General features: G+C 44.9%; 1 protein-coding gene across 1 annotated transcript in view; it reads left to right on the top strand.

The window, feature by feature from the left end:
- The window catches only part of LRMDA (leucine rich melanocyte differentiation associated), a 1,003,464-nt gene that overhangs the window by 560,475 nt on the left and 427,990 nt on the right, over positions 1-14,999 (top strand). The window contains exon 5 of the mRNA XM_076010120.1: positions 1,844-1,961. Within this exon, the coding sequence (XP_075866235.1) occupies positions 1,844-1,961 (118 nt within the window). The remainder of the gene's footprint in view (positions 1-1,843; positions 1,962-14,999) is intronic.

Below are 14,999 nucleotides of genomic sequence, written 5' to 3'. Positions count from 1 at the left end.
CCCGGAGGCCTCTAAATAATTATAATTTGGCTTTTGAGTGATCAGCCAGGTCTTTTACCCGAACAAGCATATGAAGGCCACTTGGTGATATGAGGTCACCTTACAGATGTGGGGGTGGCCCTGGGAACCCCAGGCTCCTGTGAGGAGGAAGGTGCCTTGCATGTACACTCCTAGTAACATCTGCACTGCAAATGGTGCGTGGAGTGGCTTTAGGGTTTGGTTCTTTGAAGCCCACTTGAGATTCCTATTCCTTCATTTCCATTTAGTTTTGAGTCATGCAGTAAGTAACGTGGGCCCCTTTCTCTGTGCCCCCGTAACTACTGTGTGCATAACTGCAAGCTTGGCACTTAGCTATGCTGATTTCTAATTTCTCTATGTGAGTGTCTCTTTTCCATTACATAGAGAACCCTTTTGAGAGCAGGAGCTGTGTCCTAATCACCTCTGTTTCCCTAGGGCTGGCACATAATAGGTGCTCAAGAAATATCTGTGCCGCTGAAATGATCTAGTGTGTTAGTGACTCTGTTCTAATGCCAATTTCCAAGATGTGGTGAGGGTGAGCAAAATGTTTCCCCTGCCTTTAACTAGCTTCTAGTTTAGGTGAAGACATCAACTGTTCACCAAGAAAATAATCAGAAAACAATGAAAGGTTAGACTGTATAGTGGCAAGAGTGTGTTCTAGGAGTGCTGAGACGGAAGAAGGCAATGTGGGCTGCAAGTGTAGTAGGAACCTTCATGGGATTGAGGCTTGAGAGATGAGTATACACTGAGGAGGCTGGGCACAGGGAGGAAGTGGCAGATTCCCTCAGAGATAATCCACTACTCTTGACATTGGGTACTTGTTCTTTCTAAGCAGGATAGGGTCTAAACGGTTGCTCATTTTGTTGATGGGGAATGGAGCGTGATGGGAAATGTGGGTTGGTGACTTTCACTGAGGAGGGAGAAGTATAGGCATGCGTCTGTACCTTTTATACATTTATTTATGTATTTATGTACCCATACCCTGGCCAAGTGGATATTCTTATCAACTCCACGTACACCTATTTGAGGTCTGTTCATCACACAAGTAGCCATTAGCTTATCCCCTGGGTAACTGGGTGCCAAAGAGTCTTTTCTGGGGGAATGGAGAGCATATACATAGCATTTGCTGGGCTATTAATATCCCCTAGAAACCGGTTCCCCCTCTTTTTCCTTGATAAAGATAATTTTATAGTGCCTGCATGGAAATAACCCAGTGATGGTGAGGAAAAAGTTCTCAAGAGCCTGCTTGATTCCTTAAGGGAGCATTTCTCAGCTACGTGTGTTCCTTACTTCTATCCCAAAGTCACCAGGTTATGACAATCTAGTTTATTATTCTGGATGGCAAGTCATGGTCTCTTGCCTCAGCTCCAAGTGGAAGATCTGTTGTCTTCTTGGCGTTGAGAGTGAAAAGCTGACGCATAGGCATTGCAGTACTGTAAAGGGTACACCCAGGTTGTGGGTTAGTTTTACTGAGGACTCCTGTAGCAAAGAAGCTGAGCCTGCTTTCCAGAACAGGAGGGGATACATTGACAAAGTCCTGCTCTGCTGACCTGCCCAGCTGTGTATGTGTGTGTCTGCCTTTGAGTCAAGTGCAGCCATTAATGTGTGTTTCTAAAGTTTAGTTGTATGTCTCTGTAAAATTTAACCACCTGACTTCCCCCAAGAGGGACTGTTCATTTCTTGTGAAAGAGCAGAGAAGCAGCAGCCAAGATCTAAGCTCCTGAAGACCTAATGGTGTAGACTCTGGAAGATGAGACAAATTGCCTGGTTATTGGAGCCCGGTCACCCCAACCTTCCTGAGTTGTCTCTGACCCTTCCCTTCCAGGTGCTTTGTTCTGCACAAGCTGCCCAACCTGAAGTTTCTGGATGCCCGGAAGGTAACCAGACAAGAACGAGAGGAGGCATTGGTCAGAGGAGCCTTCATGAAGGTGGTGAAGCCCAAGGTGAGCTGCCTACTTCCTCTTCACGAGGGAGGTACTGCGTTCCCTTACATCTCGTGGCACTGCTTATACTGCAGGCCATGGAGGATGTGCTCCCGTGAGGTTAAAATGCAGGCAGGATCTCACACTAGGGCTTTATCTGTGGATACGCTATTGGCCAAACATGAAATAGGACTTGGTATAAATTAGGTCTTCCTGTGACCCAGGCTAAGGGGACCACTTATTTGTAAAGTGGTCTCATGCAGGTAGCTGATTTACCAATAGAGAAGCACCATACACAGCCCAGTGGTGAAGTTCTGGGGAGAACTTCAGGACTCTTTCTTGAAGACGTTTCCAAAATTCCAAAGTGGATGTTTCCAATTTCAGGCCTCCGTAGGTTTGGAGCTGAGAAAGGAAAAAGCACTAGGCATGGGTAGGATTCTGGGGTGGGTAGGATTCTTCTAGTACTTTCTTGCTACCAAAGGGGATCTAAGGGAGAGTGATTTTCTTCCATCACAGACAAGATCTCAACAACTCTCTGAGATATCATTAGTGTGGAAGGCAATGTTTTCTGACAATGTGTCCCTGGGCTGGCGTGTGCTTCCTACATGTAGCTCTCCAGAGCTTATCAGAATTGGTGTTTACTGACCTTTCCTTTACCAGCTCAATCTGCAAGGAGGCTGTGTAAGTGAATTTGGTGTCATCCTAACAGCAGCTCTGATGATGCAGGGAAGATTTGGCTTGGAGTCTTGGATTCAGACACAAGGAGATTTTTAAGGACAAAGATGACTGTCTCTTTGGGAAGAGTCAGGGTTCTTCAGTGAATCCAGAGGCTTGGGGATGGACTTGATGACCCCCAGTCACCCCTTTGGAGAATCATCACCACCTTGGGGCTCTGGAATGTTGCATTCACCTCCCCTGAGACTGCAGGTTATGTGTTGAAAATGCTGGCACAGAAATCCTAGAGGTCTAGTTTGTCCACAATGATTGACTTAAAGCACTCTGCACGTGCATTGGAAGTGATTAAGGGGGAAAAGAAAAAAAGAAAAAAAACAGAAACAAAACAGAACAATGAAAGCTTTTCCATCAAGTTGCTCGGCTGGCAGCAGACCTCAGGCCACTTTCTTTCTGAATCCATGAGGTGCAACTTATTTCCCATTATGCTGAATAAGATTGCTAGCAGTTGTGGAAATATATGATATGGAAGGTATAATACTGGCAGATAAATGTATTGTTACCTGTTTCAGCATGTGGGAAATTAATTGAGTGATTCATTCATGGCTATTAAATTGTTAACAGTTCTCCTTATTGAGGCACAGGTTTGACGTATTGCACATGACTGCCTTTAGTTATTCCAGCTTTCGTAATTTTGTCCAAATGAAATAATTTATTTCATAGCCTCCCTTTTTTTTTCTCTCTTGGTGAAAAGATTCTAGCCAGCATCATTACCAAACCCAGCAAAAATACAACCAATGAACTCTTCATATGGGTTATTATAAATAAGTGGCCCACCCTACATTTCTCCTTTCATGTGTACATGTGTCTACATGTGGACAGAGTAGATCAGTATTTCCTCTGCTCTCATGGCCTTTGCTATGAAAAGCTCTGCATCGTCATTGGAAATTGAGGGGGTAATAAACGTAAGACCCACTATATTTGGATGGTGTGCTTGATGCATGCCCACCACTCACACAACCCCATAGGCAGAAGGGAGGGATCATTGGCTCAGGTAACTCAGGGCTGGAGAAGTTCACTGGGCTGCCCAAGGTCACCTGGCTAGTAATTGTCTGACCACCAAGCCCATGTTCTTCTCACTCTGCTGTCTCACCCCTGGAGCAGCGAGCCAAATATTTACCCATGGGTCTCTTTATTAAAATAAAACCTCATAGGAAGGTCTAAATGAAGAAAACAGCTAAAATCAGGACTGTTCTGTTGAGTAGTGGGATGGGGGGAAATTGAAATCCTCCCTTCATTTGAAAGCATCTGGGAATGGCTCCTTAAAACCCAGCATTAGCTGTTTCTCTGAGTCATTAGCAACATCAGCAGAAATGCTGCTCAGAGTTCCCAATTAGTTTCTAATCAATTACAGAATTAGCTCATGTTTGTGTGATGGACTCTAGCATCCTTACTAACTGTATTAAGCTTAAAAATGCCCATTCATTATTTGAGGAGAGAGACAAAAATACTCTGACAAAGTATAGGGACCTTGGCTCTCTTTTTGCAGAGTCACATGGTTTCCAAGCTGAAAAGGACTTCAGAAATCACCCGTCTGTGCTCATTCGACAGACGAGGAAACCTGGAGAGCATGCAGCTCCCTGAGGCCCCACTTGGGACCCTGAACCCCCAGGGGTCTGGGATTCCAGTTCGGCGTTCCATTTATGCCGTGATTCTTCAAGTGCACAGAGGATTCCTCTGTGTTCTTGGTTTCGCGTTGAAATGTATGCCGCTCTTGAATGGCAGGCAATTGCCTTTTGTCTGCTGTTTTCAGAGATACGCACTGGTACTTTTGTTGCAGATAGAGGCCAAATGAGCTCCTTGCTGAATTAATGCATTGGTGTTAAAAATGCTGGTTCTCACCTGTTCCCAGTGTGTGCAGACATATGTTTGTTCCCATGCAGGTGTGTGTATACACTTTCCATCTCTGTGTATATATCCATATGTATGTTCTGGGAGGTATGTTTACACCCGGAGTTCTTCTAAGTGGAGAGCAATTTCCTTCCCGGGTATTGCCGATGCTGTGCTGAGCACATTCGGTGAAGACCTATTTTTCATAACAGAATTGGAATCTCAAGTTGGCTTCTGTCCTTTCCGAGGCAGCAGCGGCCTGTTGTGCTTATTCAGCAGAACGCTGTGATGGATGATCAAGGGGCTGTGATTTGGGGAGCTGTTTTCATTTTATTCCTGACATAAAGTATTTGGGAGAATGGAAAATGCCTCTCCAATCACAGGTTTGCCTTGGAGGTAGGGAACGGGCAGTCTGGGTGTTCTCGGCTGACGCAAATGCAGAACCATCCAGGAGCTAATAAACGCCCTGTGTCACAGAGCGCTGACTTGGTACCTGGCAGGCCCCGGCGCTTGAGTGCGGGTTCTCTCTCGCCTTCTCTCATGATGACACAATTCTCCTTCATTGCTGCTTTGTGGCTTTTGTTATTTCAAAGCTGCCTTCTGTCTGCACTCTGATTGTGCTACAGAAAGATGCTGTCATTGGTTAGGAAGTGAGAGCTGTTCATACGATGGACTCTTCCAGAACCTGTGTGTGTGTGTGCGTGTTATTAGTTAATCGGCCTACAACAGCTAGCCTTTGCTCATTTCCTGGAATTTTAAAGAAAATATATGTCTTTGTCAAATATTGGCCATTGAATCATGCCATCGTCAATACAGAGAGCACCAAAACGGATAGAGAGAAGGTCCAGGCCCCCAAAGAAAGGGTCCTGTAATGACTGGACCGTGACTTCCTCACCACACTGGGAAACATGAATCAAAGCGGTGCAGAGGCCTGTCCGTGGGGGCGTGAGTGGTGGGCACGCCAGCCCTGCACGTCAGAGACACAGCTCAAAAATCCGACAGTCAGAATTGCTTAATTATGTCCTGGCTTTGTAATTATTCATCCCTGTTCTGGCAAAGAGCACAGGTGTCATTTCCTTGACATAATTATTTAAAGCTGAGCCCTCTTGTTTATAGGCGTGTATGCAAAGTTGGCTACCCACTGTTTAATCTTCAGCACGTTATGGAAGCCATGGAAGGCAGCTACAGGGGGCAGCTGGACTGAGAATCACAGTTGACATTAGTGTGTTTTGAAGTGTGTGCTTTTGTTTGCATCTGTGTCCATTCTCTTACAGGTAAGAGATGGTGATAGATATATTTGTGAATGTCTTTGAAGATACATCATCCGTTTCGTTATGTGGGTATACCTGATCTTCCCAGCATGTGTGGTTTGTGTATTTGTGTAGTTAGGCATAGCTTGTATATTTATGTGTGTGTGTGTATCTTCAGGTAGTTGGGACGATGGCCTATTTTGTGTGTGTGTGTGTGTGTGACGGGGGTTGGCGGGGGGAGAGGTGATGTGTTAAAGGAATAAACTTCAGAATACATATACTCCTGGAAATCTTTCTTTTTCTCTTCCTTAAACTGCAAGTTGAAAGTTATTTGGATCTAAGGATCACCTGCTCCTGTGACTACACTACACAGTCCTGCTCTTGACACTCGGAGTTAGGTCCTGACTCCCCTGGGAACCTTCAGTTTCTTTCTATCTGTGTCTTTGTTTTTTGTTTCCCATGAAAAAGGCAGTCTAGGATAAAGTCAGGGGATCGAGTCACACTGAAGCCAGCCCTCCGCTGGGACGAGGGAGCAGCTCATGCCCTGGGGTGTCAAGGGCAAGAGCTTTGCAGGTTTTGTTCACTTCCATGTCTCCAGTGCCCGGTCTATAGCAGAGGCTCAGTCACTACTCATCACAAGAATGAATCATGAACAATAGTGCATCAGGAAAGGCTGTACAATTTTAAATTGCCTCAACATGGTCATCTGGAAAAGCAGGAAAGGGAACATTGCCTTCAGGCAATGTGATCATTTGAACCTGTGCACTGGCAGAAAAGCCAGGCTCTGGGTGTCATATTTGTTTTTCCAAAAGACTTTACCTGGGGTTATTTAATGTGATGGGAAAACCTATGGGAGCCAGGATCCCCATGCCTTGGCTTTTCTATTGGGTAGCATTTCTGGGGGAGGCAAGGGTGTGACCTGAACCTGCGTGATCTTCCTTCTCTTAAAACCCACCTGCTCATATGAGGGCCTTTAAGAAATAAGTAGCTTTTCTCAGGAAATGTGTTGGGGCACCCACAAGTCTGTATGTAGTGAAAAGGAGATTTCCCTATCTTAGCTGTCATTATATTTTTTGTCTGTTACATAAAGGAGCACTGCCTAGTGGCTTCTTTGGTTTACTTAACTGTTTTTTATGCCTAGCCTAGCACTTTACTAAGTGCTGCCTTATTCTAAATCATACTGCCTATGTCTTTGATATCTTCTGTTATCCCTATCTAGCCCAATTTCAAACACATAAAAGTTATCAGGAACAACTTGTAGATTTATTACAATTACTATCATTTACTCTATGCTTGATAGTTTCAAGAATATGTATTTTATATAAAGCCAGGCCATGCCTGTAAATAAATATTACAAACTACTACTAGCACTTTCAGTTAAATAGGCAATTAGCCAATATATGTTGAAAGTTTTCTATAGTGCCAGGCATTCCAAAAAAAAAAAAAAACAAAACTAAATACGTTGGTTGATTTTTCTTGATATTTCTAACTACCTGAATATGTTAGTGTTTTTATGGTTCTTTTTTGTTTGCACACAGATGTTGCTTGTCTAGAGACACATTCAGATTCTATTTTTAGTTACTTTGTAGTAAATTTTGAAGAGAGGGAAAATTTTTAATTAAATTTTTTTTTTGGGAAAATGCTTAGGCAGTGTGTTTAGAAACAACTCCGGGAGCCAAACATTTGCAGTTTGTTTGTTTTTCAACCTTATTCCTGATTTCACAGTTTGCCACGTTCTTTTGAGGGGGAGTCACATACGGATTTTATTTTTTTTTCTCTGTTTTTAACACCCTCGCATCCTGTGTCTTGCATAAATGCTCTCAAAGGATTGCTCTTTGGAGGCTGTTTCTGTCGCCTTGCATTTGGGTAGCAACCCTCGAAATCAAAGATGGACCATTGTGGCAAAGCTACATGTGTCTCTAGCATCCTGGTAATACCCTGTGCATGGGAACTGAAATCCACAATAGAAGAAAAGGCAAACTGACTACAGGTGCTGAGGGCAGCTGCTCAGGCACTCCCAGAAGTCCCTGGGGCCTCACCAGGTGCAAAGCACATAGTAGAGATTCTCTCTGTGAAGCCCAATGCCTGGGAAATGTGTCCCTGATGGAGCCGTTGGCTTTCACCACTCCCGGACAGCCTCGCTCCACACTTTTCCTCTTTGTGGTCTCCCAAATGCTTGATTTTGTCCAAAGATATGTGGACAGATGCATGCTAAGAGGATCATGGAAGTAAGTGGCACTTTTTAAGTGTTGAGAATGAGACAAGTATCCTAGGATCTTTTGTACCACCTCTAGAACTCAACAATGGGGAGAAGCGTGGTAGATTGCATCATTTGTCCAAACTGTTTCTTTGTCTTTGTTCTTGCCATGGCCCCTCCCTAAGGGAAGAGTACATTTCCCCATTGCATTGCCTTTGGCCTTGGCCATGTGACGCTGTGGCCAATGGGATGTGAACAAAAGTGACGGTGATACAGAAAATGTTGGGCGCTGGGACTCGGCCGCTTGCCGCCTCCCCATGGCTCTGCATCTCTGCAGGCCAGCACCGTGCGAGGCCAGTTGGAGGGCACGCTGCTGGGGCTGGGGCCGAGGCCCAAGGCAGAGAGCCACCCGGGCCCTGCATGCCAGAATGCGGTTGGGCCCACGTGCCACTGCCTGTTTCTGGCCACGCTGCTTGCATGATCCTGATTGGGTAATTTTTGAATCCCACTGTTTTTGATTGGATGTTAAAGCTTGTTGTTGATTGGTTGTTAATGCTTTATGTTGATTGGATATTAAAGCTTGTAGTTGATTGGATGCTTTTTGAGCCCTACCAAGGGTATAAAAGCAGGAGGAGAACAAGGAAGGGGGGCAGAAGAGTCAGAAGATCGGAAGGCGGGAAGACAGCTGTAACACTAGGTGTGTTGAGCCTGCTGTGGAAGAATAAAGGCTGTTCTCTGACTCTTCGTGTGCTGCTCAGTTCTTTCCCCGGTCAAGAGCTGTAACGCTAGCTGCACACATTGCCGCAACAACGGTATGCCAATTCTAGGCCAAGGCCTTATGAAGAACCATGTGTTTCCATTCACTGCTCTCACACATCTGCCATTTGCTATGAAAACAACACAAGGGACACATTGACCAGACCGATACCTTATCTAAGCCTGAAGCTAAACCATGCCAGCCAACCAAAGACCTCTGCGTGCACACACACACAAAATTGCTTGCAGTAAGCCACTAGGACTTTGAGCAGTAGTATTGCTGCAGAACCCAACTGATCCCCAGGCAGGCCATGCATGTACCCTACTCTCTGATGCTTCCCTGGCAACTTGAACCAGGGCTGTTAACTCGGACACAACTTGGGGTTTAGTGAGGTTTACGACAGTTGTTGGTACCACAGCGCCAACTACTGTAGGTTTTCTAGATGCTTAACTATTTAGGATAGCATGGCCAGCTGAAGATTTGACTAGCTACCTACAAGTGCCTTATTAGATGCATAGAAACTGTCGTGATATGTGAGTTAAAAGAACACCTCACATGTATTAAGTGTCTACTGTCTACTAGATATTATACCTGCTACTTAACAATTTTATCTCTCATTTTCTCTTTGACCTTGAATCTATAAATGAGGGAACTGGTGATCAGAGAAATTGCATATATTACCTAAAATTATAGATGAAGGTGGAATCAGGTTCTTCCTTAGGTCTGCTGAGGCCCTGAAGTTCATGTTCTTTCTCCTGTGTACCTTAAATTACTTTAGGGAACAAAGTCAGCCTCAAAGCTTATGCTGTTTTCATTGTATGCCTTAAATAAGGCATACATATATGATGGGAGGCAGGGGCAAGACAGTGGGAAGACCAGGAGGTGGAAGAGGGAAAAGGAAACTTTTCAGTTTCCAAATGTGACCATTCCCTCCAACTCACTTTGGTGAAAGGCATCAGCCAGGCAGAGAATTGCAAGAGCCAGGCTGTGGGACTCCCTGTGTTAGACCAGCTTTGCAGTTTCCCCTGAGGGTGGAGAGGGACCTAGGCAGGGGGAGGAAAGTCTGGCCAGGTTTGTGTTTGGGTCCCTGGATGTCTGGGAGAGGGAGCCTTAGTGCTCTGTGCAGGGCAGGTGCTTGGTGCTTTGGAAATCTGTGCAACAGCGGCTGCTGGGCTGAGGTTGCCACAACAGTCCCTGCACCCAGACCAATGTTGGTGCTCAGGCAGCCACAGGGGTCAGGCAGCTGGGTCTGGGAGACCGCTCCCTGGAACTGCAGGGAATGATGCAAGTGGTAGCAAGCCACTCTAACACTGGGTGAGGAGAAAGCTGGTGGCTGTCAGAGACCCAATAGTGACTCCTCTGGCAATGAGTCCATGGCGTTCGAAAATGTCCTTTGACATGTTCTAACCCAAAAGCCCCTGTCCCCTAATGGTATCAGTTGCCCTAGTTTTAAGAAGTAAATTTAAGGCTTCTTAACTGGGCCATGAAAAGTCCTCATTCGTGTGATCCCTGGCAATGGTGAGATGAAGTCTTAATAGCCGATTATGTCTGTAATCTGCACGTTACCAGCTTGATGTTTTCTTGATCCACTTTGGAAGAGGACTTGTGGCATTTCGCTTTTGCAATTTAGGTTCTTTGTATTATTAGTTTTGAAAATTAAGCTTGAAAAGAAAGAGAAGAGGGAGAAGGAGAAGAAAATCGAGATGCTTTCTTAAGAAATTGGGTTCTTAAAGAATAAAGTTGGGGTACTGACTTAAAGTTACCCACATTTAAAACTAACATTCCCCCAGGTTTTGTTTGTAGGTCTGGGATGGGCAGGTTGCTGTTCTCCAGCTGTGGCTGCATTGGTGACCTTGAACAACACTGTGTCCTTCGGGTGCTTTCTCTACCCCTTCACTCCCACCAATTCTTTGCATTAAGCCTGGTGATTCCAGGCCAGCGATGAGGAAATGCGGGCTGAAAATACAGAGGCCACTTGTTTAGCAACAGAGAAAAAAGGCCAGCAACTGATGTGTGAGTGAAGGGAGGAATATGATAGCATCAACGTCCCCTCCCCTTGGTCGGACTAGCGCCCCGCCATCTATCCTGAACTCTGCAGCTGAATAGAGTTCTGCCTTGTGGCCCCATGGAGACATCAGATTGTAGGATTGCAGGGGCTGAACTCGCAGATGGTTGTGCATCCTAAAAGACAGGGAAGCCTGTAAGATGGATAGGTCAGAGGTAAACCACACAGATGCTGAGCCACTAGGGAAAAATCATGAACCTTGTTCTGAAGCGTCCTTTGATTACTTGTTAACATATTTGCAAATCCATGGCCAAGGAAGAAGGAGAAAATGAGGATGGTATGGTCCCATGTTCTACTCTGGACTCTGGTTCTTTCCAAACTGCCTGCTACTAAGATTTGACATTTGCTGGAATGTGGCTAATATGTACTTTTCAGAGAATCATTTGGGTGAATGCCCAACAGTGTGCCCAGGTAAATACCAGCATGCTGTAGGACCCAAGTCATGGCACCTCCTTTCTCTACACTGCAGCCTTGGTAAGGGGCCAAATGCTCACAAGAGAGCTTCTTCTCATATGCAAAGAAATTAGCTCTATCCCTATAAGTGCCACTCACCCCAAATGGTTCACAGAAGAGCAAAGACAACCTGTTTCTTGCCTGTTTCTCCAGAGAGCCTGTTTCTTCCTGCGAAAACCTTCAGGGACATCCAAGTTACCAGATAGCTTGAGAGTTTTTCACGACCCTCCAGGAAGTGTGTTTTTACCTCTCTGTTGCTTTGCCTACCTGTGGTCACCATGTTACTTTTGGGGCCCGTGTATACACGCCACTTCCACATGCATGCTTCTTGTCACTCTGACCAGGAGAAGTGGCATTTCACAAGCTTGATAGGGCAGGTCCGCCCTTGGGGTCCCTGAAGGCTGGTGGTACAATTAGCTCTTTTATTTGCTTTTCTGCTCCTTACAGTGGAGTGTCTTAGATTAACAGACAGGGCACCATCAATAATGCACAGATGCTCTGTAATTGGGGCTTCCTTTGATGTTAATTTAGCTAAGTTCAATGCCATTGTCAGTGATAGCAATTATGCTCAGCCTTTTCACCAAGGACATTTTAGGATAATTTTATTTTTCATGTGCATTTTAAAATATGGCAGTAAATTTTGAGCTACATTACCTGAATTAGAACTCATTATTTCTTTTCAGCAGCGAACTAATACTCTCTGTCTAGGCTCCAAAGCTGTATTTTTTTTTTTTTTCTTTTTTGAAGTGGGGAATTTTAAGTGAGGCTTCTACTTCATGAAGCTTTTAACTCATGAGAGAAATTTAGAAGTGAGTCTCCTCTTGGTTTTTTTTTTTTTTTTTTTCCTCAGAGTGAGGGTAGATTTTGAATTGTCACAAGGGCTATTTGGCTCAGTGCTTTATCTGGCCCATTTTTATTCACTTCTCCCTGCTGCCTAACCTTTACTTTTACTCTCGACAGGATTCAAGGAGTTGCCTTCAGCTGATTTTGGGGGGAGTTTTAAAGTCCAAATTTACTGTGTCTATTGTCTTCCATGAAAACCCTGTGATTCTGAATTTGTTCACGGGCTGTTGTTGGGTTTTCTGTTCCATGTGAGGCCTGGGCCCAGTCCAGATTTTAGGATTATGTTTAGGTTTGGATTAAAGGCTGAACTTCTACCTTCTGTCGTTAGTTTCTCCACATTTCAGAGACGGAATGGAATATCTCCTTCCAAGTTTGTTGTGAAGATTAAATGAGATAATCTGTGGAGGGAGCTAACTCTGCCTCCGGCATGTGGCATCAAAGGCAGCCAGTGAGTGTTCTCAGTCACGTAACTTAGGTTTACAGAGCCTGTGTCTGCCTGTCATTGGTTTGTGTGGGTGAACACAGGAGAGGTAAAGGTGGGGGTGTGTATCAGTCAGCTCTGGCTGCCATAACAACGTGCAGTGGACTGGGGGCTTAGACAGCAGAAATTCATTTTCTCAGAGCTGGAGGCTGGAAGTTCGAGACCAAGGTGTCAGCTTGGTCAGCTTCAGGTGACTCTTCCTACCTAGGGCTCTCTTCCTACCTTATAGAGGGCCACCTTCTCACTGTCCCCTCCTCTTGTGGTGGAGAAAGTCAAGAGAGAAAAAGAGACGTCTTCCTCTACTTACAAAGCCACAGCCCTACTGGATTAGGGCCTCATTTAACCTAAGTACCCCCTAAATAGTTGTCTCCACATTCAGTCCATTGGGGGCTAGAGCTTCAACATATGAATTTGGGGGGGGGGGACACAATTCAGTCCCTAGCAGGGGCCCTTGCTTCTGTATTCCCATTAGCTTAACGGAGTTTTCTAGGATTTGTACGTCAAATGAAGTATTTCTAAGGCTCTTCCTAAGCATGTGCTTCCTGATGAGAGTAAAATACCTAAAAGGAAAGAATATGAGAGAAAAAATAAGGCCCGGCATTCATCCTGGGGAGGTCTGGGCCCTGGGTTTGGGGGTCTCCCAGGCCCCACAGGAGACCTTTTTGTGTTTTGTGGTGTGGGGGAGGGGGAGGACAGCAGCCACAGCAAGAGGGCTCCCCTCCAGGGAAGGCCATGTTGCAAGGGCGGCAGAGGGGGCTCCACTGTCACTGATGGTGCAGCATCCGGGACGGACAGCCGGACAGGCGTGGAGCAGAGAGGTCGTCTCTGCACAGGATCCAACGTGGGGAAGGACGCCTGGTGCAAAAATAAGCCCTTAAGCTCTTTCGTTTGGATGACCTCAGACTCAACTCTCTTAATCCTCCTCCGGCTCCCTTGGCGAATCTCGAAATCAAGGCCGATGTTTAGATCCTGGAATTTGTCATTGGAATCAGCCCCTCTGCCCCCAGAGTAAAAATGCAGAAAACCGGGAAGTGAAATTTGGAGGCTTGTTACACACGTCCAAAGTGTATTATCTCATCATTAGAAAGGCTTTGAAACCCAAGGTCGAGTTACTGGATCTCAGGGTAATTAGAAAACAACCAAGTACTGTATTACCAAATTAAAATTTAAAAAAAAAATCTGTTCAGTATAATGTTTAAAAAAAGGAGAGAGTGTGTCTAATTTCTGGGCTCATTCTAATTTTTAGTCATGGGATGTTTTGGAAAATATTAAATTACAGATTATTTTTTTTGTCCTTGTGTTCAGAAAAGCCTCCGTACCAACTTGCAACTGCAACACTTTTAGATGGCAGAGGCCTCCCCTGAGCTCTGTGGGTTGCATTTGCTTAGGTAGAAAGGAGTGGGGTGAGCAAACAGACCAGAGAATGGGGAGCTTTTCCTTCTTTGCTTTCCCACCCCTCTTCCTTTGCACATTAGATGACTAAATGTGCAACTTTGTTCACATAACTGCTACAAACAGTTCACTGTGTAGGCCAAATGCTCTCTAATGCAGTAAAATTAAGAAATAATATGCTTTGAAAGTGATTTATGAGTGTGGTTAAACTGCCAGATTTACAAAGAAATAGTTCAGATCTTGAGAAGCCTCAGGAGTCACGTCAAAAATGAATTTGACCATGATTTAAACTGCTACTTTTCTTACATGACATTTAATATGTGTACTTTGGAGGCCCATATGTCTTTAATAAAATAGCATTACGTTTTAAATATGATATGAATGCAGCCAGTTTCTAAATTCATAACCTTTTCCACAACTCCAAAATGTTAACCAATAAGGGAGTCATACACGCAATAAAACATAAACCTTAGAAAATAGCTTTTTATTAAAATGGTTAGACAGTTGGCAGCTGGGTTGCAATGTAATAAATACAGCATTGTGGGTTTATCAGACGTTGTTTACCCTGCAAGCAACTGGGACCAGACAACTAATTATAGCCCCTGCACAAGAGCAGTTCACACCGAGTCCCCCCTGAGTGTGTCCAAGAGGCAGAACAGTTTGCGTTGAGAGCCCTGGACAAGCAGTCCAGAGATCTGGGTTCTAATCCCCCTCCACCATTTAAGGATGGGCCCAGGCAGGTTGTAGTGATTATAAGAAACATCTTATACAGTGCCTGGCATATCGGAGGTGCTAGGTAAAGAGAAATCAGTCTTTTAAAAAAGCAGTCTTTGGATTGAAAAGTAATTTGGGCTAGATCTGCAAGCCACCAGTGATATTTCATGCTGACTCTAGGATGGCCCTAAGAAAAGTGTAACCACTTACCCAGAGATCAGCGTAAGTGTAGCCAACAATGAATACTAAGTTTGGGCCTTGCTCACCCCTCAAAGGCATGAACATGTCAGAACTGATAGAAGGACGTATTTGGTTCTGGGGGAAGGGGAGCATCCTGGTGGCCAC

Source organism: Microcebus murinus, chromosome 14 (genome assembly GCF_040939455.1).
Source record: "Microcebus murinus isolate Inina chromosome 14, M.murinus_Inina_mat1.0, whole genome shotgun sequence".
Lineage (NCBI taxonomy): Eukaryota > Metazoa > Chordata > Mammalia > Primates > Cheirogaleidae > Microcebus > Microcebus murinus.
This window is presented reverse-complemented; position numbering and strand designations above follow the sequence as displayed.